The following is a 26,457-nucleotide window of genomic DNA, read 5'->3' as shown; positions in this document are numbered from 1 at the left end:
TTCAAAGTTACCACATTATCGCTGTACACTGACTCTTAACATTTCGTAAGCTTCTTTGGCACTCTTTTGCAACTTAAAACAAAACTTAATGTTAATGCGTTGTTCAAAATCCATGTTGCGTGACTGACACGATAAACACAACCTCACTCTAGCGGCTCTGGCAGCTGACTGGCAAGCTCGAATGTTACAACTTGTCCCTGCCTGTCTCAGTTGATCAAGCTATTGGACAAATTACAACATATGGATGTAGCGTCGGCAGTTGCCGCTATAAAAATTTATTCACCGTATTTTTTGATCACACCTCGTATGTCTGAGATGAACAAGTAGCCTCAAGAGGGTCTCAAGAAAATAGGTTCCTGCATCGTTAAACATTTACAATCATGTTTAGCGATTGTTGCCATTAAAACTGAAACATTAAAGATAGCACTAACTTAGAACTTAACATCGTCCCATCAGCAAGCAAAAAAAAAAGTTTACATTTCATACCACCAGTTCATGGCAGATTAGGGCTGGGATACAGCAGAAGGTCCCCTTTTATGTTTAATTACTGATTAGAAGTATTTTATATTTGTTTACGTTAACTTTATTTGATTATAGTACATTATTCTAAAATTTAATATGTAAGTTATTTTTCCTGCAGTGTTGTTACACGTACATGTGTTGCACCACAAGTACATGTGGTGCAACTTAGTTTTACATTAAAGAAAATTCAAATTTAAAAAAATTAACAAGATAAAACCATTAGTTTGGAAATATTTAAAATAAATAACAATATTCCAAAATAATTTTTTTATTTATAGTATCATTTCTTATAAAGGACTGTATATCTCAAAACCATGTAAGCATGACTTTCATCACTTTTCCTTTCACTGGCACATATAAACAGCTTCAGGTGAGGATTCAATAACTGTGCAGCTTATAAAGTATGATCTATTAGAAAAATTATTTGAAAACATTTACAAGACAGAAAAAAAGTCACACAAAAATGGCAGTCTGTCCTCCTAATTCATCCTCTACCCAAAAAAGGAGAAAATATTATTTAAATAAATACAGAGAAATTTCTTTTCTTTTAGTAACTTATATATCAGGGTGGTTTAGAAAGGGAAGATCTTGTGCGGAACAAATAGTTTGTGTAGAATTAATTATCTGAGATAGAATGGTGAAATGCAAGAATTATGCAATTCTTGCAAATTCAAATGATTCTGCGGGTAGAAATGAGAATAAATGTTTTAACTGAACAATCAATTTCCAATGCCTTTTCTAAAATTAAATTTATTTGGAATTATTAGAGCCATTAAAATAAAAAAAAAACAAAAAAAACAAGGTAACAAGACTATTAAATGTGGTAGAAACAATAAATTTAAGTTACAAGGAGTAGATTGTTTTGCCTTTATTACATTTCATACATTACAAATTTCCACTTTCATATTCCCATGCACAACCTTCTTTGTAAGCTTCTGTGGTGAATTAATTCATCAGTAAAAAAAAAGAATTTGTGTTGGGTAAAGTTAACAAAAAACACACAGCTAGTATTTGCCAAAAGAAATTGGACTTTAATTGGAAATAAAACAAATGAACTTATGTTAAAATCATAACCTTAAAACATAAAGAGAAATTATGAAATTACCATAACTTAATGATACTTAAAATATCAGCTGAATCAACATATGAACAATGATGTTAAATGCAAAAATACATGAATATACATTTTTTAAATACACAATGTAACAAAGCCTGAAAACAAGAGAACATAAAACACCTTATTTTCAACTATATACTTAGAAAAACAAAACATCAACAAACATAGTATGACTGGAAAACTATTACATTACTGTCATATGCTGTAATATTGAAAAATTAGCAATGAACAGATGTCATTAACTTAGAAAAATAAACCATTATCACGTTTAGCGATACCTTGACTGATCAGTTTTCCTTAACTTTTTGTGTTGGTCAAAAAACTTAATAGTATTATTTTTACTCAATAAATATATATATCAATTACATATAAAATTAATTGCACATTTTTATTACTTTTTTAATATATTTTTTTTTTAAATTGTCTTCGAGGCGTACAAGGCGTACAAACCTCCTTGCCAAGTTGTAATATATACAAAAATGAGATAACGTTAAATTAAAAACATTATATAAATTTGATTATACTTGTTTTAGTTTATGCATATTTTACACTTTTTTAAAGGTCACGATTTTCTAATATGATATCATTAAGATGTCTTTTTACGATGTAACTCTCGTTAAAAGATTTTTTAAAAAGATTACAAACATTAATTTTTTTCTTTAGTGTGGATATTAATGTGTTTTTTTAAATCATAGATGCGACTAAAAGACTTTTGACAAAATTTACATACATAATTTCTCTCTTTGATGTGTAAATTAATATGCAACCTTAAACTTGAACGATGATTAAAAACCTTTTGGCAGAAATTACAAACATATTCTGTTTCTTTTGTATGAATATTCAAATGTGATTTCAAAGTAGAACTTTGATTAAAGGACTTCTGACAAAAGTTACAAATGTAACTTTTTTCTTTTGAATGGATATTAAGATGTCTCTTTAAATGGTTTTTACAATTAAATGATTTTTGACAAAAGTTACAAATAAAATTATCCTCCTTAGTATGAATATTTAAATGTACTTTTAAAGTATAATTTTCATTAAAAGATTTCTGACAAAAGTTACAAACATAATTTTTCTCGTTTTTATGAGTCTTAAAATGTCTTTCTAAATCATATTTACGATTATATGACTTTTGACAGAGGTTACAACAAACATGATTTTTCTCTTTGGTGTGTAAATTAATATGAACCTTTAAATTAGAATAACAGTTAAAAACCTTTTGGCAGAAATTACAAACATAATCTTTCTCTTTTGTATGAATATTTAAATGTGATTTTAAAGCAGAACTTTGATAAAATGACTTATGACAAAAATTACAATTATAATTTTTCTCCTTAGTATGAGTAATTAAATGTAACTTTAAAGCAGATTTTTGAAAATAAGACTTCTGACAAATGTTACAAATATAATTTTTCTCCTTGGTGTGTAAATTAATATGCACCTTTAGATTAGAATAACAGTTAAAAATCTTTTGACAGAAGTTACAAACATAATTTTTCTCCTTAGTATGAATATTTAAATGTACTTTTAATGCAGAACTTAGATTAAATGACTTCAGACAAATGTTACAAACATAATTTTTCTCTTTTGAATGAATAATAAGATGTCTCTTTAAACCGCTTTTGAAATTAAATGACTTTTGACAAAAGTCACAAATATAATTTTTCTCCTTAGTATGAATATTTAAATGTACTTTTAATGCAGAACTTAGATTAAATGACTTCAGACAAATGTTACAAACATAATTTTTCTCTTTTGAATGAATAATAAGATGTCTCTTTAAACCGCTTTTGAAATTAAATTTTGACCTATTTTGACCTAATCCAAGTTACAAATATATATTTGTAACTTTTGTCAAAAGTCATTTAATTTCAAAATTTAATTTCTTGGTACTTCCCTTGATGATTTCTTCATCAATAGTAACCTGTAAAAATTAAAAATAACTAATAATTAAAAGATAATTATGAATTAATGTAATATATCAATTACAACATTAAGTGTTATATCTTGTAAAAAGCCACTAATAAACTATAAGCAACTAAATATACTATATTCATAATCAACATGGTTTTGAATATTAATCATCATTAAAATAAGGAACTTTACATCTCTTGTAGTATGTTTATACACTTGGCTGAAATTATTATCATATCCTTATTTTAAGAAAACCAGCAAAACTATTTTATTTAGCAAATTATAACAGCACATAAATATATTTATTACTTCTATATCCATGTTGATCAGATTTACAAACCCACATATTTTTAAATATGTACATTTTCCATACATATGTACATGTACATTTTCTGGTCTAAAGGTATCCAAAACTAATGGTTTATATTTAGTCATTGTAATTTCTTAAATGTAGGCTCAAATTACAGGATATCTCCAAGATTTGTTCAGTATTCTCTTTCAGCTGAATATGCATGTGCAGACATGCTGACTCCAATCCAATTATAATCAGTTAAGATGTGGACCCCTTAATAAAAAGTTTAGTATGTGTTTTGGTCAGTGGCGTTTCACTTGGTTACGCATGTTCAACGCCTTGACGCAGTCTCCTACATCCAAGATTATTCATATTCCAAGGAACACAGATATGTTATCCGTGTTCCTTGGAATCAGTCCTTTTAACCTTGGAACGTCAGCGAGACGTTCTCACTGACATCATCATGGGTTCAGCTACAGGGCTGAACAAACACCAATACTTATCAGCAACAATTAATTCATTATTACCTCAAGGAAGGTTTGACTTGCGTATTCACGGCTTAGTTTACAATTCCTTTCTTAAATAAGGTTTTTTACAAATCTTTAAATTTTCTAACCATTTTTGTTATAGTTTTTACTTTATTTTACTTTTTTAAATTTTTTCTATTAGAATTTAATATAAGTAGAGCATAGGAATATTGAATATAATAAGCTCATCATTGAAACTCACCCCAGCAATAACATCAAAAAGGGTAAGTTCATCTCCTGATTGTATTTTTTCAATGTTTATTTTAGTATTAATACTAAACAATTTTAATACATAACTCCACATAATCACATATACACTGTTTTGAAACTAATAAAAAATTAAATTTAAAAAAATCTGTCACATAATGAGAATAGTTCTTATTTTTATATCACATAAGCATGCACATGATTTCAATTTCTTTGAAAATATTCCTTTATGTTAATTGATTTATCACTTTTACATATTGACTGTTTTTTCAGTACTGTACTGTATTATAATTGCATTTGATAAAATATTAATACTGTTTGATTATAATAAAATTAATAACAATCAATTCTGATATTTGTGTTTTTAATTTACATCTCACCCAGTATAACAATTTACACTCAGTTTTGTCTATAAAATTCATATCTAATATGCTTTTATTACTGTAGTTTGTGCAGTATGAATAAAACAAATGAAAATATAACAATAATTTATATTTAATAAACAGGCCTATTATTTTGATAAAGAATATAAATTATTTCAATGCAATAAATATTATTTACAAATAATAGCAGACTATATAACAGAAGAAAGGATGATGTTAGGTCTGTATTCTGTGGCGGGCAACTTAACTGCCTTTCAATGCTGACCTTTTTTTCAACTGCCAACCTTTTAATGCTGAAAGGTTCTTTCAGCATTGAAAGCATTTTTTAAATTCACAAAAAAAGAAGAGCCACATTGATCGGTTTCTTGATACCCCATTAGCACTGAACGGACGTGTTAATGGAGACTGAAGCTTGGTTTCACAAATTGGAAATCATCCAAACATTTCAGTTAGTGACAGAGACTCTAAGTCTCTGTCACTAACTGAAGATGTTTAGTATGTATCGGGGTCTGTTTTAAATTGCTTAACAAATTTTTAATAAATATTCAAATACAATAACCAAATGCAATTAACAACAAATCACCCAAAGCTTATTAAAATGTTAATTCGATGAACAAGATAAAAATGCACACATTTTAGTTATCACTGAAGTTTCAAAACAACACTTTTGCTCTCACACATTGACCATTTATTATTCACACACCTTAGTTAAGTATGAATTAATTAAACAGAACTAAATAGAATTAAAAAAAAAAATTTCTTAAACACTTACATGACCTGGATCAAATCTGATCTGTTCTTCTGTGTTCACCGTGTGTAAATGCTTATCATTTATTTGAAGTTCATTCGTTTTCATATTAAAATTAAACGGTGTTGAAACTTCATTATTCAATGAGATCTCAGATTCCTTGAAAAATGTGAAAATTATATACAGTTAATAATTTTTTTTTTTTTATTCTGATAAACTTAATAATACCATTATATAAAAATCACACATCACAAAATAAATTAATAATAGAAACATGCATGCAATTGCGCACACACACGATTCTGCTGGAACTTTCAAAACCTATTCTATTCTAGTTTGATTCTACATTTATTTATGTATGTATGTTCTTTTTAATTATGTAATGTGTATATTTGTAATATGTACGTTTCTTTTTAAATTTACTGAAATATTTTATTTTTTTTTTTACTTAGAATGTTACCCTTTAAAAAATAGAATGATTAGTCCAATATATATGATAAAACCTTTCTAAATTATCCAGATTTTGCCTTGCAAAGGTCCATCTGGATAATTGGGTTCCACTGTATGAAAAATCTAAACCCTTACCTCGTCATTTTCAACTTTTAAATTTTCTGATTTAACTAAATTGGTCTCTTCAATTGCTAAAGGATCTTTTGGAATATCATCGTTAATAACATCAAGCGGTTCCTCTTTAAGTTGTACTAAATCTTTTTGCTGCAACACAAAAACAAAAAATGAATGCTACAAAGTAATTATGTTTATGATTTTTGGATAATTTATGTTACAAAGATAAATTGTATTTCCAATTCACTTACCACATATATTAACAGTGCAGCCATAGTTAAATTATTACTATTATTAGGTGACTAATGTGTCAGGTTTTGTATAGGAAAACCTAGAAAATGTTTCTTTTGCTTAATGTTATCCAAATTTAAAAATACTGCTATTCACCTCAAATTTTTCTACAAATTGTTATCTTTTACAATCAAATAAGCTGTTAAACTGTCGCGGTAATTCTCTTGATTTAATCTTACTGACATTAGTGTTAATATTACTTATGATGAAATTTTTTATCATGATAAATATCATTTTCCTTTAGAGATAACATTACCTAAGATTTTGAATTCTACTCTTACATCGGATAAATACATGCCAGACAATAAAAATATTAATTTTGTAAGATTCAGGATTTACTAAAAGAAAGTTTGATTCCAAATAATAGTTATTTATTGGTGGTGACATTCAGATATCAATAATTATTGTCCTATCAGCAAATGCAATGTTTTTGCCAAACTCTTAGATAAGTTAAGTTTGTATGAAAATTAGATCTTGCGTACAGAAATTTATAGTTCTAAAAGAAATGGTTTTTTACAAAGTAAATCTACGCAAATAGAATTTATGTGCACATATGGAAGATATTGTTGATGCGCTAAATGATCTTATATTCATGCAATCTATAAAGATTTTCATTATGCGTTTGATATAGTTAATATAAAATTAATTAGAAAACTTGCAGCGTGTGGATTTAATAATAAATTATTGTCTTAGATACATTCATTTTGTACAAACAGAATTCTCTGAGTTAAAATTGATAATTTTATTTCTAAGCCTATTTATGTTAGATCTGGAGTAAGACAAGGCATGCATTTGGGTTCAACAAATTTCCTACTATTTATAAATGAGTTTAGTCTTGGATGCTGGTTATAAGTCGGTTAAGTGGACTGTATAATAAAATACACATTTTGAATGAAACTGACACTGATTGACATTTTGATTGTATAGACTGACACTATTGTACACCATTACACAAAAGAAACTGTGATTATAACCAATGATGTTATGTCCACTACATGAATCCAACTCAACTACACTGAGCGAGCAACACACATAAACAAGGGAGTGGGAGAACGCCCACCACACCACACACATAAGAAAAATATTTAACAAATTTAATTATAAGCTATTTGCAATTTTTTTATTATTTGCGGATGATATGAAATTGTTTAAGCCTATTACAAATCTAGCTGATATTCAGTTACTTCAAATCGACTTGAGCTCTGTGTATAGAGATAGAAGCAGGAGCTACTATTGGGAGTAATAATGATGATGATATTAAACATGCCCGACTAGTATGGATTTGTTGAGCTGAACTATGCGTTGAACAGAATGGCGGTCACATTAAACAACTGCTTTGAAGAAACGTTGGCAAATTTAGCAAGTAACCATTTTCAATAATTTTTAGAAAAAAAACCAAAAAATATGTGGTTTTTATTTTTTGAAATCTATTTTTTATTCTTTTTTCTGTTATTGATAAGTTTTCGATTTGTTTTCATTTACATTATGTTGTCCAAACATTGCTGAAAATTGTTCTATTTAACATCAAATCACTTTCCCAATCAAGACTGTGTGTTTTGTTTCTAATTAAAGTTGAACTTTTCAGATTTGTATTTAAATTTAATAGACATTATTTACATAAATTTTCTCAGACGCAAATTCTCTGCAAAGTTAACTAGAAATCTTTCTTTATTTATTGGTAAATTAACAAAGTTATTTTATTCCAAACCTAAAACAAGTGTACTTTCTCATAAAAATGTTTCATGTTTTACCGCATTCTTTTTAAAAACTAAGTGAAAGAGAGGTATTACTATTACCTAATTTCTTACATCAAACACCATAAGGAAGCACAAAAATTTTTGTACAGTTTAATTTCACAAAGCAAGCAGAAAGTACAACAAAATGTTTGTGAGGCAAATCTCACAAATGAACAGTTTTGTGACCTCCTATGTTTTTATGAACTTTTTTCATATTTTTGGCGATATAATCATCTTCCAAGAGATTGCTGTGCAATTTGTAATCACCTTGCGTATTAAGTGATTTATTTTTAAATGATTTTAGTGATAATACTAATTTGGCACCGATTCTGATGAAAACTCTGAATACGGATCAAAATTTGACAAACCAGATATAAATGAAAGGACAAAAAATTAGAGTGATTCAGAGGAAAGTTATGATAGAAATATGAATTTGTCTGATTCTGTTGGTAATTCAGCTGATATAAGGGCAAACAACAAAGTGTAATTTTCATTCCCTGTTAGGAAATTCATATAGTATGTAAATAAATATTAAAAACCCAAAAGTAAAATAAAACCAGCAGTATATCTCGACTGTTCCTCGTATTGATTCAGATGTGTGTGTTAGAGAACACTGCATCAAAAGTTAGATGACTTCATTGCTACGTAAGTGCAGATCATTTGGTTTGTCTTCCAAAGGCATCTCACCATTTTCCACAGGGTTTGAATAAAATGCACCTGTAGCAAGACAGATGAATGAATGATAAACTACATCTAGCATTCTAACAGCGGTGGATCAAGTGTATGAATAAGCAACACTGCCGTACTCCAAGCAGGAATGGACTAGAACACAGTAGAAGCGCAACATGCATACTCAATCAACTCCCCATTGACTATTAAATAAAACTCTCTCTGCATGTCTATCATTTTTTTAAAGCTCCTTTAAATATATTACACGCATTAGTCATTGGTCAAACCACATTCCTAAAAATCTAACCTCTGTACATATTTCAACTGGTTCACCATGCAAACAGTTGAGAGTCAGTATTTTTCCTCAAAATGAAAAGCAGATGTATTTCATCTTCTCCAGAGAAAACGCAAATCCAGTCATTTTACGCCACGATTCTAAATGGGTTATTTTATTTTAAGAGCAGTCTCTCACTAGTACCCATTGTGTTGGTCTAGTGATGATCATGTCTTCCAAATTCAGCTGATTTGGGACAGCTCCAGCATTCAAGCCCTAGTAAAGGCAGTTACTTTTATACAGATTTGAATACTAGATCATGGATGCCAGTGTTCTTTGGTGGTTGGGTTTCAATTAACCGCACAACTCAGGAATGGTCAAACTGAGACTACCCACTTCATTTACCCTCATACATATCCTCTGAAGTAATACCTGTACAGTAATTCCCAGAGGCTAAAGAGGAAAAGAAAGTCTCTCGCTAATAGATAAAAAGTTCTAGATGCTATGTAAACTGAAAAATCATCAACAAATAAAGAACACATGACTAGTTTTCATACTTTTTGTTTTAATATTTATAGCTACGGCAAATAAAAGTAACACTTCGGACACTTCCCTGTAGTATTCAGTTTTCTAGTGTGAAACTTTCGGATATCATATTTCAACTCAAAAGGGCTGACTACTGATGAAACCACTGTTAAATTCAAGATTTCCTTGTATACTTCATTCACACAATGTATTTAGGATTCCTCTCCTCCAAGCCATGTCATACTTCTTTTGGACATCAAAAAATACAGCAACCAGGTGATGGCAAAGTAGAAAGATGTTTTGAATAACAGATTCCTGGGCAACTAAATGATCGATAGCTACCTTGCCGGAAACTACATTGTTCAGGGGCAATTAGGGTGTTTATCTCAAGGTACCAGACTAGATGTTGGTTTATTGTTCATCAACTTGCACAGGGTACTGGTCAAGGATATAAGATGGCAACCTGAAAAACAAAATTTATCTTTACCAGGTTTTAGTACAGGAATCACCAATGCTTCTGATCAAGAAGTGGGAAACACCTGGTCAGGGAATATTTTATTGTAAATAGACAAATAGTAAACAGGAGGTTAGATAAGTTATACTAAACAAGATATTACCATTTGCAGTGGAAGTATCATGAAAATTATTCAAGGCATACCTCATGTATTGAAAAGAAAAAGGACATTTAACTCATTATGCGATTCTCCGATAATAAAAGGCACACTTTTTACCTGCAACTTATACCTCATAAACTCAGGACAGTATGATGATGTTAAGTGAAACTGACCTAAAAGAGTAATTAAAAATGTCACCACATCAATTGATGCTATAACGAGGATGCCATTGCTTTTCAGTTCAACAGTGGTGACTGTCCTGACCCACACATGGCCTATACTTTTCTCCAAACAACAATGATTGAGTTGTCCGAAAAATGGTATTGACATAATTTAGCCATGATTTCTATTTAGCACACTGAAGCTACACATGAAAGTCTACGCATGAAGCTACGCTGAAGTCTGTAGCTACACATGGAATCTCATGATAAATGCTGGAAAAGAAGCAATTTCAGGCAAAGGGAATGCAGAAAATTATGTGTTGAAGCTTGCTAGACCATTACTTGAGCTGGAGGAACAATTTATCATTAACAATTTTTACATAAGTGTATTGTTGGCTTCTCAGGTACTTGACTGATGTACACATGTTGGTACCTTAAGGGTCAATGAAAATGCTAAATCCAAAACAAGTAACAGACCAAACTGAAAAAAGGTAAAGTAGTTACAGTCCAATGTTCAATAGCAAGCCGGCCTCTGTGGAGCGAGTGGTAGCATCTCGGCCTTTCATCCAGAGGTCCTGGGTTCAAATCCCGTCAAGCATGGTATTTTCATACACAATACAAATCATTCATCACATACTCTGAAGTAATGCCTAACAGTAGACCCGGAGGTTAAAAAAGAAAAAAAATATATATATATAGTTTTGAAAAGGAAAAGATGATCATTGTGGTTTTCTTTGGGCTGAAAATCATCTTACGTTGGAGACTCCACAGTTTGAGAGTTTCACAAGCACGAGCAAGCCGGAACTTTACCTCGTTACTCGAATCCCCTTCAATCAGTAACAGCGCGGCATCAGCATAAGCGACCGCACGACAACCACATAGCAACCTTAAACGAACATCGAATCAAATTCTATGATCCAAAGAAAGGGACTCAGAACACTGCCCTGAGGGCATCCTTTAGTTAAGGTCTTAGAAACCTCTGAGCCGCATTCCCGCAGGGAGACGGTCCGATGTCTGAAATAACTTGAGAGCACTTCTAGTTCATTCTGTGTACACTTACGCTTCTGCATCTGAAACAGGGCAGAGGGCCACCATAAGTTGTTAAATGCCCCGGATATGTCCAGAAAAATCCCTAATACATTTTTACATGGACTAGAGGAAGCTATATTCATCACCTTTAGTATGGCATTCTCAGCGCTCTTGCCCGGTCGGAAACCATATTAGTTGTCCATTAGCAAATGATCAGTGGCCAATCTAACATTAATATGCAAATATAAGACCTTCTCAAAACTCACATTCTACGAGTCAACGTGGCGAGAGCTGCATTGTCAAACCGTGTGGGAGTACTTTGATGCGGTTGCTTTGTTCAACCGACATCAGTAGTTTTCTTAAGAGAAAAGACTCCTACCGTGCTACTGTAGGAAGCTAACAGAGAGACATGGCTGGCTACCGGCCAGATTAAGCCTCCAAGCGTTTTAATGGTGGACAGGTAGTTGCTGGCATTCAGCGGCCTAGGTGTGGCAGCAAATTGCTGTCATTACAAGATAAATTTAATTATTGATAGTCATATATGTTTTAGTAGTTGACGGGGTGCGCCTACCCATTTTTGTGATATATGACAATTGGGCGGTGAGATACACGAGTGTTGTATGCGCTTTTAGGTTAGCTCTAGGAGCTAGTTAGGATAAATGCTAAACTTTTTCAAGGGTCAATAAATGTTTGTGGCACAGACATTCGGTCTTATGCTTTAGGGCGACCAAATGGGGCGGTGGTGGTAGTAATGCTAAGCAAACCAAATATATTAAACAAGTTGCGTAATAGTAATAATAGTAATGGTAGTCATAATAAAGGTAAGAAAACAAGAAAAAAAAGAAAATTGCTCAGTCTAGTTTCAACAACCTAAATGCATTATCATGTATAACATTGTTCTTAAACTCAAAGTGTGAATATCTGAAATCTATATAATTGTGTTATCTGGGTAATTTTAAATGATAAATCTATTGTTTAAAGTTCAATGCATCAAGTAATCTGTGTAAAGTCTTGATTTCAATGTATGTAGTAAAGTTCAGTATATCACATAAAAAAAATCATGTTTAATGTTACAGGAAAAATGAAACTGCTTCTTTTACTTGTTATAAGATTATTATCATTAAATAAACATTAAAATATAAACATAAGAATAGGATAAAAATGTAGAAAGAATATATATATTACCACAAGCAAAAGAATTATAAACATCAGTATAGATTTAAAGCTCAAGCCTACAACATTTGTGTGAAATTTACATACAGACCTCTTCAACAGAAGATGAAAATATTCATCAAAAAATAAAGGATTAAAAAAATTATATATAACATGTATAAAATTAAACAACAAGGGTCTGGAAATTGTAGCAGTAAAAGAAGAAAAAGGGAAAATAATTAGAGAATAAAACTCAAAAATTAAAAAGAGCTAGGTAACAAAATTTTATGCAACAATAAACTAGCAACACCCAAAAATCCTTATTTAAAGATCATAAAAGAAGATGATATAGATGGGCGAGTCAGAAAATACATAAAAACATCCACTGGTCTATGTAATGCTTAGACAGAAATTTCAAGATCAAATTAGATTGTAAAATCTTATCTAGTGCACATTTATTCTGATACAGTTTTTATTTGTTATTTAAGAGCAGGCATTAACAGCTGTGGTCATTAGCTCATTGGAAATTGGTAGCGTATGAAAAGATGCCATGCCTGACTGGAATTTGAACCCAGGACCTCAACATGAAATGCCAAAATGCTATCTACTTGGCCACAGAGGTCGGCCTGATAACAAACGGTTCAAAGGGCTATGAAATACAGTCATATTAAAAGAGAATTATACGAACTAAAAACATTTTAACAAAATTTACATTCAGAAAGTTTTCAAACTGTGCAATAATAAGCAAGATATTATGTTAAATAAGAAAAGAATTTAGGGGAAATGAAGCAAGCCATAATATAATAATATCAGAGGTAGTGATGAAGGAATGATGTTTGGGAAGAATAAAAAAAAAGAAGAAAAAGAGAATTAACTGGTGACCGATTGAGTAGAAGAACAATAATATTCGACAAAATGCTGAAGGAGGATAAAAAAATTAATGATGACTTCGGAGAAGATTCAATGAATTTCAGAGATGAGTCAGAGAATCCAATTTAAATTCAACAAATGCTTAAACAAAAGTAAATCGGTAAGAATTAATGATTTACCACCTGAAATATTGTGTGCCTGGTAGAAGTAGAACTGAATAAGTTGTACACATTATTATGCAATATTTATTAGCCTGACTTGCTCAATAAAAACATTATTTAAACATAAATAATCTTCCAAATAAGCTTCCAAATTGCTGGAATAGTTTATAGAAGAGTAGAACAAGAGGTTTGAAGCTGTAAATTAGGTGAAGTCAAATTTGTTTGAAAAGAACTACACGAATACAAGAAACAATTTTATCACTTGGATTAATTTTACAAGGCAGGCTTAGAAAAACTAGACTATTCAGATATCTTGAAGAAGTGTTTCATAATTTTTAATTCAAAATGCTTTTAATGATAAAAAAAGAAGATTAAAAAATAGAAAAAGAAAAAATATTTTTGATTTTTATGAAAATCCAGTAGTTGTAATAAAGTAAAGAAAATGAAGAAGCCGTTAAAAATAACCTAAAGAAAAATTGAGGGCATAAAAACAATAAAATATTTAAGATACACAGATGACATTATTTTAGCTAAAACTGGGAATCAGAAGAAATGATGAATTATGGACAGATTATAGGACAGCAATTCAATTTTGAAATTAAACAGAATAAGAATGGTAACAAAATAGAGGATTACACAATGAGGCAAGGGAACATAGCATAGTAGTAATATGAAATGGAAAGGTTTTGAGAAAAATTGTCGAAGCGAGAAGTTTACGGAAGAATTTTGTAAAAAGTACTAGACTGGTGGGGCACATATTAGGATATTCACAATCAGATAAATAGAAGCAAGGATTTTTAATTTATGAAAAACATAATGTCATGTTTTAGGAAACAGAAAAAGAAGTGTTTGGACTAATAGATAGACACATAACAGAAACTAATAGAGAACTGTAGTAAACCGATCAAAGGACTAGGAAAATTCACTTATCTGCAACATTTTTTATGGAATATGTTAGATAATATGACGTCATTAATACTACTCATATGTGGATGTAATAGAAGATGAAGAAAGGTGAGCTCTAATTCAGATAAAAGTCTACTTTGTTCTCTATTACATTTTTACTTCTACATAAAACTGCCATAAGAACTGATAAAAAAATTTTAAAATACATTGAAGGAGAAAGAATAAATAAGTTAAGCGTCATTGGTAATATTGTTCTTTTGTCAAAGACCAAAAGGGATTCAAAAGAAGTACTGAAAGGGATGGAATGGATTAACAGCTTGGATGAAAATTCATTTTGAAAGTAAAAAGAAAAAACAGAGATTTAAATATCCACAAGTGGAACACAACATACCGCAAATTTGTATTGTTTAAGTCATAAATTTACAATGGATAGACAAAATAAGGTAGTAGATGACTATACAAATAGGAGAGTTTTCATGCAGAAAAAGAAATCGTGTTATATCAACTGTGGATCTAATAATTTTTGAAACTATTTATGTTGATAGTAAGGATTAATGACAGCAAGACAATAATAATAAAAAAAACACAAAAAAGAATAAAGGCTTTAGAAACATGGTACTACAGAGAAATAGATGCTGGAAATTTGTGTCGGCCTCTTTTAGAAAAACTAACTAGGTTGGTGGGTCATACGGTAAGACAACTGGTTTTAATCAATTTGATGATGGAGAGAAGTGTATAAAGTAAAAACTGCAGATGAAGGTAAAGAATTATATAAAACAGAAATCTGAGAATGTAGGATATAGTAAATAAATCAAGATTAAAAGATTCGCACAGAACAGAAAGGAATTGAGAATTGCATTAAACCAGCCAAGGAATGGGCAAATACTCATATTTACATCATACTGCAATAATACTTTATGTAAGTATAGACATTCATACAGAATTATAAGTATTTATTCTTAAAATAACAAAATACATTTAACTTGTAAAAGTATGTAATTAAGGTCAATGATTAACTATGTGTTTCCATGAGAGAGGTTATTAGATTGATGTCTTGCTGAAATAGTTGCGTTTTAATATTGTTCATTCTCAGCCTTCTCTTAATTATTATTTGATGTAGATTTCTATATCATCATGATAAATCCAGGTAATAACACAGCTTCCTTCACTCAGGTGTGGAAGAATGAATTATTGTCATTGCCTCAAAGATTTGCCACTTCTGCTTACTTTGCTAACCATCTATTTTTTTACCTATTGCAATGTTTTTGTCAGTTGTTTATATTTCCATGTGAAAGTGACATACTTATTGTATTTACTGAATATCAAGGTACAGTCATTGTTTTACATAATTTCAGTAAAATCTTGTCAAAGTTTGTTCCAAGACATTACATTTATCATCCTATAGATTACTTAAAATTTTCCAATTTCTTTTTCATATCAAAAACATCCCTCTGGATAGATGGCATTGCAAGTAATGAAGTGACTTGCCTGTTACAACACAAATTGATTTGCTATTTTTTCTTATCTTAACTGAATATTTTTTACCTTAAAAGCCATCCGTGTTTTATTCTAATTTGCAGACCAGTTCAGATTGAAAACATTATTCTTTTCTTTTTTAGTGTGAAAACAATTCATAAATTATTTTCATTCTTCTGAAGTGTAACGTAGATGATTTCATCAAAATTCTTATTATCGCTCAATCTAGTAATTAAACCTCAGTATTCTTTTGACCTTCAGAAAACACCATTCAATGGCTAGCCAACATAAAAGCTTTCACAGCAGCTTATTGAAAAAAAAATTTTCATTAAGATGTCAGTCATTCTTATAGTTTGAGAATTGAAATTTATATATTAGACATATCAACTGTTATTGTTTGTATTTGTGATAAGGTGTTCCTTTTATCTCATATGTCAGGTTTTTATAGACTTCAGTCTAACATGTTAATAAGGGCAAACATTGTTTTTCAATTTTTAGTCGTGAATAAGATGGAAAACCACCAAATAAAACCTGGTGGTCAAACAACGTTTAAAATGTCTTGGAGAATACCAACCTGGAAATTGAAGGGTTTGAAGTAAGGCAAAATTTAAATACCATTAGCCGTATAAAATAAACTGGTTCCAATAGTTCATCAAAGTTAACATTTATTTTTAAAAAAATCATCTAATCTGTTTAATACAATGATTTTAAAATATTACAGAACTATTAAATTGAATTTTTAAGTAGTATGAAATTGTATCATAGTTATTTGAATTGGACAAAAAATGTGTAAAATCTACTTCTGTAATGCAACACAGTAATTATTTTCACATTTCACTCTGATGGGAGAAACTGATAATTTTTTTGGGGAGAAAACCAATAATCTTTTTTTATTGGGAAAAGGAAAAAAACTATTTGAATCATTAAAAGCGATTTTCTTCTGATATTTTTGGGCTAGTATGTCCAGTATGGGTTTATTTTAAGGCTGATGAAATACTTTTCATATGACATGCATTTTACTTTTTTCAATATTTACCATAATAATTTCCAATGATTGGTTTTTACAGTATCCAAATCTTCAATCTGTATTAAATTCTATATTTATTACATTAAAACACATAATTTTAATAATTTGAAAGGTCATAACTACAAATCTGAGGTGATGAGAAAAACTGATTTCATTTTTTAAGATTCAAAAAATACATTCTAATTGATACCTACTTTTATCTCAGTTCCAATTTTTTTTTTTTTTTTTGTTCTGTCATGTTAAATGATTTATAAAATATTAAGTTATTCTGTTTTAATTTGAAAAACTGATAAATGGTCATTTTTTTATGATAAGGGGGAAATATGAAAAAAATTCATTTGTTTTGTCTAAAGAGTAAAGAAACTTATTCAAAACTTCTTAAACATCAGAAACATGTTGAACATAAATCTATCACAAACACACTGACAAAATATTAAAAAAGAGAAGTTAAAACAGAACCACTTGTTTAAAAAACATTACATTTAACATTAAGATCAAACTTTGTAAATCACCTATTACAGGTTCAAAACTAATGAACAAAGTTATTAACCATAACAGGATACTGAACATATAGCATGTTATTGTTAATTGCAAATATGAAGGAACAAAATGGAATTTAAAAATGCACTAAATCTGACAAATGCAACATATTATACAAACTGACATAACGCACTAAATAAACTAATTTACTACAAATTAAAGCATTTCCAGACCACTTCTAAGATAGGTAACATCATAACAGTGGTGACTTTTAACTTTCTAGACTTTTATTTTTATTATTTAAATTCATTTTATCACCTTCTATGATGTCAAAGATTTATTTTTTATTTCAAGTTCACTAAAATAGGTTTTTTTAAGTGTAGCTAAAAACACATATAATGTTTTTTAAACAAGTGGTTCTGTTTTAACTTCTCCTGTTAATATTTTGTCAGTGTGCTTGTGATAGATTTATGTTCAACATGTTTCTGAAATGGAATTTGTTTGATTTGAACTGTCCCTTAATAAATTACAAGCCGAGTTACAAAACTGAGTTACTCTTTTGATAATTACTCTTAATCATCCAGTCTTGTATTTATCAATGCAGGAGTTCTAAATTGAATGAGATTAATTTATATCAGTAAAGTGATATTAATATTTGATTGAGATAAATTTTCTTTTTATTAATGGATTTTAATTAGATTTTTCTTATTTTTCTTTAGTGATCCTTAGTTCTAATCTTGCCAAGACTTCTTTTATCTGTCATTTAAATCCATTTTATCTTTCTTGTTGGGTGCAGTATGTCAGGCTATCATAGTACAGTATTTTATAAATGTTTCATCTTAAAATTAAATTTTTTTTTTACAGGATTTAAAGATGTACGATATTGAAGTAACAATTAAAATTCAACAATTTTATTTTTTAAAAGCTTATTATGTATAAATAATATACAGTGAATGTAACGCCAGTAATTTTTTTTTTAATATGTTATTTTTATTAATTTTTAGTTATTTTTCATATGTCTGTATATTACTTCAGCTCTAACAATCGAATATGAATACATTTTTGATAAAATATTAAAAAAGGCTTATATAATATGAAGAAAATTATAATGACTGTAATTGATATATGAATTAACAAAATAAAAGTTCTGAAAGTACTTTGAGAAATGAACTCAAACGTAGAAATTTACAATTATGTAATCTATTCTGATCGGTTCGAGATAAAAATCTAAACAGTATTCTGGTCCTGTGTACTGATATTTGCCATATATAAAAAAACACAAATCAGTTATTTTTCCATTATAAATAACTTAAAAAATTATTGTGCTTTAATGAGCAAAGATCGTTACTATGCTTAATTTACAAAATGTATAAACAAAATTGCACCTTTCCTACGAGTGATGTAAACAAATAAATCTATTTCAACTTTTGATGAGGGAGATAACATTTAATGATCTCCTGTCTTAACTACTGATCATATACTAACTTACTAACTGTTAACCATTAACAATTAATTTGGGTAGTTTATAAAAATCTGTGTCTTAACTGCTAATCGTATACTAACTATTAACCATTAACAATTAATTTGGGTAGTTTATAAGCAAACTAACTGGTGGTGGATTTTCATGTATATTATATATGTTGCCATAATATATTTAACTTAGATCATTAAGTTTATTTGTCGATCGACAAAGTATTCAAAGAATTAACTAAAATCTGATTGTTTGAGGTTAAGATAATTAGTTATTAATTATATGAGAAACAGTTTGAGGAGCGTTTTCTTTTTTCCCTTATTTGGATCATATTTTTTTTTTTAAGTTTCTCACAGTAGAATCCTTTAATAAAAATAAAATGTAAGAACATCATCTTGTTCTTAACCGACTGACTTCTTTATATAAACCGTTAACTTGGTTTAACGGTTTATATAAAGTTGAAGCTATTGTTGAAGCTCAAAAGTTTTACCTTTTATTCTTTTTTAACAGTGATTTAATGTACTTATGTTCTGGAATCGATCGATTCCAAATCTTTAGGAACATATTTTTCAAAAATGTTTATCCTGTTTACATCACGTTGATTTGTTTATTATTCTGAGTGTAAATTCAGTAAAATTTTATAATTTTTTTTTATGCCACTTTATTACTATATTATCATTTTACTGTTCCCTCTTATCACAGATTGTATGGGTTTTATGTTTTTTCTAGATATTTAAATAATAACATAGAGTTACAACCGTTCTAACCCAGTAAACTAACCATCTGTGAAACATTATATTGCCCTTTATCTTTGCTCGCCTAGTAATTTTCAGAAGAGAATATTCTTCCATTCTTAAAGTATTTGTTTTCTTATTCTAGATTATATAGATCAATTATATTCCAATAAAAGTTCATTTGTTCTTACAACATATTGTAGAGATTGTTATTTGAGGACAAGGTTGAAACATAAAATCATAAATTTATTTTTGATTAGGAACTCTCGATATTAGGTAAGATAATTTCATACTTAAGCTATTTAATTCATAAATCAGGTTTTCTTTAAATTTGCGTTACTAAATACCCTGCCCACCGATTTAATTTTGGTTTGGAGATTTGAAATCGTGCAAAAAGTAGTATTCACTTTATTAAATGCATACAATTGGAATAACATTTTTTTTTTTAAATGGTGGGAATCGGCAAGTTGTTGACGGTTATTTGTTTGTGATTTGTGCCGACTTCAAAAGGTTAAAATATTTCTTTAAATTTAACAGTATTATGTTTTTTAAAAATTTTATTTAATCTTTTTATTTTATATTTTATATAACCACTACAAGAGGGGTATATGTGTTTAAATGATTTATAAAAGTAAATTTCATATAAAATCAAGTCTGTAACACCTTTATTGAATGCTAGGATAAAAATTGTTTGAATCGCACAAAAAACACATAGTATTAAAATCATTTTTTTGTGGTGTAATTCATGGTAATATTTTTTACTCTACATAATGGTGAAGAAAGCAATTTTTTTTTTGATCAGGAAGGTAAATATAAAATGCTCTGTTTATTTAAACCAAAAATGTGATGTTTTTTTTTGTAATGATTATTTGACTTTGTCAGGTAAGATGATTGATATTATTATTTTTCCCAATATTAAGATAAAATTTATTCTGATAAAAAATAATTTTTGTTGCTCTTATGCTAAGGAGTTTAATATACTTCTTTCTTATTTACAGCCCTGTTTGCCATGATTTCAGCATTTCTTGTTCATTAACTTTAGAGAAAGGAATCTGAAACAATCAGCAAGAAATTTTCACCAGATTACAGTTAAATTATTTAATGTTGTACAAGTTTTTGTACGAGATAAGTGTATCTTTCTGCAATCATAAGTAAGTACATATTATTTAAATTTAGTAGAAAAAAAGTTTTATTTTTCAGTAAAATTTTTTAATAGTATTGCAAAAGAAAAAGCTTCTATTTGAAACCCTTGTCGATCTCGGTCATTGGTTAAAAATAAGTACTCTCCATGTTTGTGTAGAATAGCTGTACACTAGAAACATTATGCTTATTAGGGCAAATCTTTTTTTCTGCCCAGAATTATGAAATGATGACCAAGATTGCCAACAGTGTAACAGAAATTCTTGTTAGAAATACAGTCCTTTTTCATCTTTATTTTAATTGAAATCTTACAGCTATGCAAGACCAAATGTTTATATAATAATTATGAATGTGTAATTTTCAGAATTCCTAAAGATACTCTTCAAACTTCAACAACAATAAATACGCACAAAAGAATAAATATAATGAATTATATTACAAATTTAGTATTTATTTTCCTGGTTTGTAAAATATAACTTTTCAAATAAAAGATTCTTTGTTATAATGACATACTATAATTTATTTTCACCTGTCTGATGGCGTGGCTTAGAACCGGTCTAAATTAATCAAGTTTCTTTTGCAGTACTACTTTAATAGAATAAAAAATCATATATTAAAATGATTTTTCATAATTCAGACAAAAAATCAAAGAAATACAGTATTTATATTTTTAATTAGAAGTCATTATTAGTTGTAAGAAACGCGTAAACTCAATTGTGTTTATTATATTTTTTCCTCAGGGTAATAATCACTTAAGTTAGAATTTTTTCTGAATCCTTTTCAAATTTTAGTTCTTTAGTTCCATATTTTATACTACCACTCTCCTTCTTTCTTTGCAACATTAGAGTTTCACGTCCAGTTTTATAAACTAGGACTAAGAAACCTAAAAATTCTAGTTTTTTTTTTTTTTTTTTTTACTAATGAATCACTTCTGAATAATAATTATGTATTTTTTATGTTTGTAAACAGATGTTATGATTTTTAAATTCAAGAATTAACATTATCTTTTATTATAGCATTGATTAATTTCAATAATTTTATTTATAGTTATTATTTTTATAGAAGCCCTTTCATTATGAATTCAACTATAATTTGTTAATAAATGTAATCCATTCAACCTAATAGATAAATTTAAAAAATAAAACATAACGCTTTTAAAAAAAGACATTCACATTTAATTAAAAACAAAAAATTATATATAACTAAACATTAAAATTTCAAACAAATCGGGACATAGATAATTTCAATTCTTAATAATGTTATAAAATAACATTATAATAGAACACTAAAATAAATTATGGAAAAACAATAAATACAAAAGTCATTTATACATTTTTATTATGGGTAGAAGAAAGTTACAGCTTGAACAATATAAATTAATAAATTAGAAATACCTTACAGCAGGCAACAGCAGAATATTTTTTGATGGCCAGAATCATAATTAATAGACTATTAACAAAATATTCATTTTTAACAAATGAAAAGTTATTTGAAATATCCAGAAATTTTTTGATGCATTAATTTACATTTTATTACTGCAAGATTTTAACTTTTTTATATCACTAGTAGCCGTACAAGATCTTTAATAAGATTTGTAATGAGTCTTTAAGACTCAATGTTGATGTCATCTTCGTCAGAATCATTTTCACTAGCATAAATTTATTTTGCGGATTTTCCAATAACATCATTTTTTTCATTTTGATTATCATTACATCTCAACCAAGAATTAAATGACTGAGATTCATTCATCTCTTTTAACACTTTATAGGGCACAACTCTGGGGCCTAAAAAAAAATTATTTTTTTTTTTTACTTGGCTGGTGGACTTAGGCATTAATATCAAAATTGGACATCCATTACCAAATCTGTGGCAGTTAGGCCCTGTTATATACATATATGTACCACTTACCATGTGGGCAGTGGTACATATCATACAAAATTTTTTGTCAAACATTCTTTTTTTATTTTAAAAGTAAAATAAGAACAAGAAAATTGCTAATACAAAATGACTCTTACCCATAAAAATATTATTAATTTATTTAGGTTAACCTTTTTATATAGTCCATTTTTTCTTTCTCTATATGTACAATATAATATTCTTTCAGCCTCCGTGAAACACAGAATTAGAGAAACATTCTTACCTTTAATCTTTTATACCATCTAAGCGCTTTCGGGCCTAAGCCCATCCTCAGAGATGTTTTTTTTTTATAATTTTTAAAACTGTTTACAATCACAAAATAAAATTTTTAGCTTTTTACATTTTGTAAAAAAATTGTTTGTTTAAAAATAAAATAAGAATTCATGTTTACAACTGTATATATATATATATATATATATATATATATATATATATAAAAATATATAGATATATATAAAATTGTATGTGTATAATATATATATTCAATTTTTTTTAAATTTCCAATTTTTTATTACTATTTTCATCTTCAATATTTATTTTTCCAACTATTTCCAAATTATCTTCTAAATTAGTCATATCATGATTATTATTTATCAAATGGTCAGCAACATTTGAGAAACCCATTTTTTTGGAAATTGGATATTTAGATAAATTGTATATATATATATATATATATATATATATGTGTGTGTGTATACATATGTAAATTTAGACATATAAATCTGCAAACAGAATTTGATGGGAACATTCTTATTAAAATCATTTGAGTTGGTATACAAGATAAGATATGATAAATTAATAATTATTGTAATAATTTTTCATTCTTGACTGAACAAAAAGGTAAGAGTATTTCTCTAATTCTGTGCTTTGCAGAGGCTGAAAGAATATTATATTGTATATATAAAAATATTATGTATTTCAAAAACATTACATAAATAAAATATAAAACCCCTAACTTATGATGCATGAAATGAAATGAACCATTCTATACATAACCCTACTTTGCAGCTGACACACATTATACGCTTCTGTTCCTTTGATGTGCTGCAATATGCGCATCTTCTTCTTGTTCCAGTCACTGGTAAGTGTTTACCAACATTAGCCAACCTTTTAACATTTGCAAGTATGACCCACCCATCAGGATGATTTCTCTTTCTCCCTCTTCCAGTTTGAGTTGTTGGTCCTGGTTTCTTCCACACAGAAACCTCCAATCAACTCATCTGCCGATGAGACTGAAATTTCAAATGTGTGAGGTGTTTGCTCTTTGGTTGAGTAGCTTTTGCCATATTCTTATACAATAAAAATTAATTTACAATTGATGTAACAGTAAAGTAATAAAATAACTTCATCCACCATCAACGAGATTTACAACCTATATTATACGCAGAGTGAAGCTGAACAAACTGATCAACACCACCTACATATCTGCTGACTCGTACTCCCCGTTTGTTTATACATAACACTTGATTTTGCTCATAGGCATTGTGCAAACAACACATACAAATTTTCTTCCTCCGTCTTTCCATTTTGAAACCACAATGTCCCCACATAGCAAAGTCCATCTCACCCATTTTCATTTTTCTACCAACTTTTACAAGATTTTTAGGGAATAGCTTTCTAGTCTGTCTAATTGTAGCGCAGATAAATATATTTTTTGTAATCATTGTTTAATCATTTCAATATTTGAAAAGAAATTGTCAAAGAGGCAGTAACCCATCCCCTCAAATATGTTTGCAATCAACTGTAATTTGGTAATAAATGTATACAAAAATGGTAAATGGGAATAAATTTAAAAAAATAATATGTGAACGCTTTCAAAAAAAGAAGACATTCACATTTAATTAAAAACAAAAAATTATATATAATTAAACATTACAAATTCAAACAAATCGGGACGTAGATAATTTCAATTCTTAATACATTCAAATTTTTGAAATTACAGTATATTATTATGAAATGACATAATAGTTAATACTGGTTGTGCCACAAGCTATAACCCACATCTTGAACCCCCTTTTTATCAGCTTCATTGGCATGTATTGTTACAAGAAGCTTCTCCCCTTACACTTCACCATTCATTAAGAAATAAGTAGTATATTTGTGATTTCATATTTTACAAAATTATATTTTGAATTTTTGTATATTAAAATAAAATAAAATAGCTTTTTATTAGCATATACAGTTGCTAGTACTATTTCACTTACAATAAGAACAAAATAGAGGTATAATTTTTTGAAGGCCTATAAGCATCATGTAATGATTTAATTTATGGATATAATTTAATATGATAAATTTTTAAACCCGAATCAGATCAAATTAAAAAAGAATATTACAATATAGGTTCCACTTTATTAAGTTTCTATAAATTCTTTCAATAATCGCAAAACGCAGAAGCACTGATTTTATTGACCGTCATAAAAGAAGTAACATAATCTAAATTTTGTGCAGATTCATGATTTAAGTTTTATAACATCTTCTTAACAAAAAACTCCATATATTTCCTAATATAACTTCAAACTAGAATATCCAAGGATTCTTTTGAACTAATTTACAACACTCAAATTGTTAGTACTTTCTGTAAATTGCATTTCAAACGCATGTAAGCAGTACCTTATTTATAGGTTATCTGATGATGCTGTATTTATTCATCCGTAATTAAAATAATGTCTTTAATCCTTAAAAAGTAATACACAATAATTAAAATATATTATTTTTCTTATTATCTAGTAACTTACCTTGTTAAAATAGAAGATATTGTAGACGTACAATCAAATATAAAACCGTTCCACAAAACGGACATAATTCTCCCTCCAACAAACCGATGCTGCAGTAGTGGCAAACCGCTTTTAAGTCAACAGCGATCTGTAACCATAGAAGCGGGAAAATTAAAATGTGGTATGTGACTGTTCCAAAGAGCGTTTATACAATCTAAATGAACAATAATAATTAATTTATATATAATTTTGTATACAATATGACCTCTCTAATGTCTGGTGGTACAAATAGGTACGAAGGACCTATAAAGGGTTGAATAAACATAATCAATATATTTAATCTTGTAACTCAATGATGTTTTGGCTTAAGAGGAGGGACTATTGTGTTTTCTTTGCTATTTTTAATAGATTACCTAACATTTACAAATATCCTTTTTAACAATTTATTTAAAATACAATTAAAATTTTTTTTAAATTAAAAATACAATTATAAATTAAACAATATAACTGTAGATTTCTAAACAATACTAATAAAAAAATTAAAAAACAACCCTGGGTTTTTTTATCTCAATGATATATAAATATATGTAATCAAATAATTTTTGAATTGTAATTTATTTTGTATAAATATATATATATATGTATATATATTTTTTTATCATAATAATATATATATTTTTGTATATATATATGTTTAATTACGTAAATTTTTTATTTTATAAAAATATGATTTTGTGATGGATTGAATGTATGGGAATCAGTCGATTCATTCAACTATAGCCAACAATGTAGATTTTTTGCTGAGGTAAATCCTGCCATCGGCTAAATTCATACTT

The 26,457-nt window shown here is 28.4% G+C and overlaps 1 protein-coding gene and 1 long non-coding RNA gene across 3 annotated transcripts; both read right to left on the bottom strand.

Annotated features, from left to right (window-relative positions):
- Positions 1-1,381: 1,381 nt before the first annotated feature.
- On the bottom strand, positions 1,382-3,467 carry LOC142319828 (uncharacterized; the record flags this gene model as incomplete). Its single annotated transcript, XM_075357501.1, has 1 exon — positions 1,382-3,467. A coding segment is annotated over one exon (1,182 nt), but the record flags the coding sequence as incomplete, so codon positions are not given.
- A 16-nt stretch (positions 3,468-3,483) lies between these two features.
- LOC142320109 (uncharacterized) lies at positions 3,484-25,735 on the bottom strand. Of its 2 annotated transcripts, none has more exons than XR_012755288.1 (3): positions 25,643-25,735; positions 6,296-6,424; positions 3,484-3,563 (listed from the first exon to the last, which is right to left on the bottom strand). It is a non-coding gene; the product is annotated as an uncharacterized LOC142320109 (long non-coding RNA). The 2 variants fall into 2 exon arrangements; XR_012755289.1 differs by lacking the exon at positions 3,484-3,563 and adding an exon at positions 5,849-5,869.
- Positions 25,736-26,457: the final 722 nt, after the last annotated feature.

This window comes from Lycorma delicatula, chromosome 2 (assembly GCF_047948215.1).
Source record: "Lycorma delicatula isolate Av1 chromosome 2, ASM4794821v1, whole genome shotgun sequence".
Taxonomy (NCBI): Eukaryota; Metazoa; Arthropoda; class Insecta; order Hemiptera; family Fulgoridae; genus Lycorma; species Lycorma delicatula.
The sequence above is the reverse complement of the archived record's forward strand: the minus strand, read 5'-3'. Positions and strand labels throughout refer to the sequence as shown.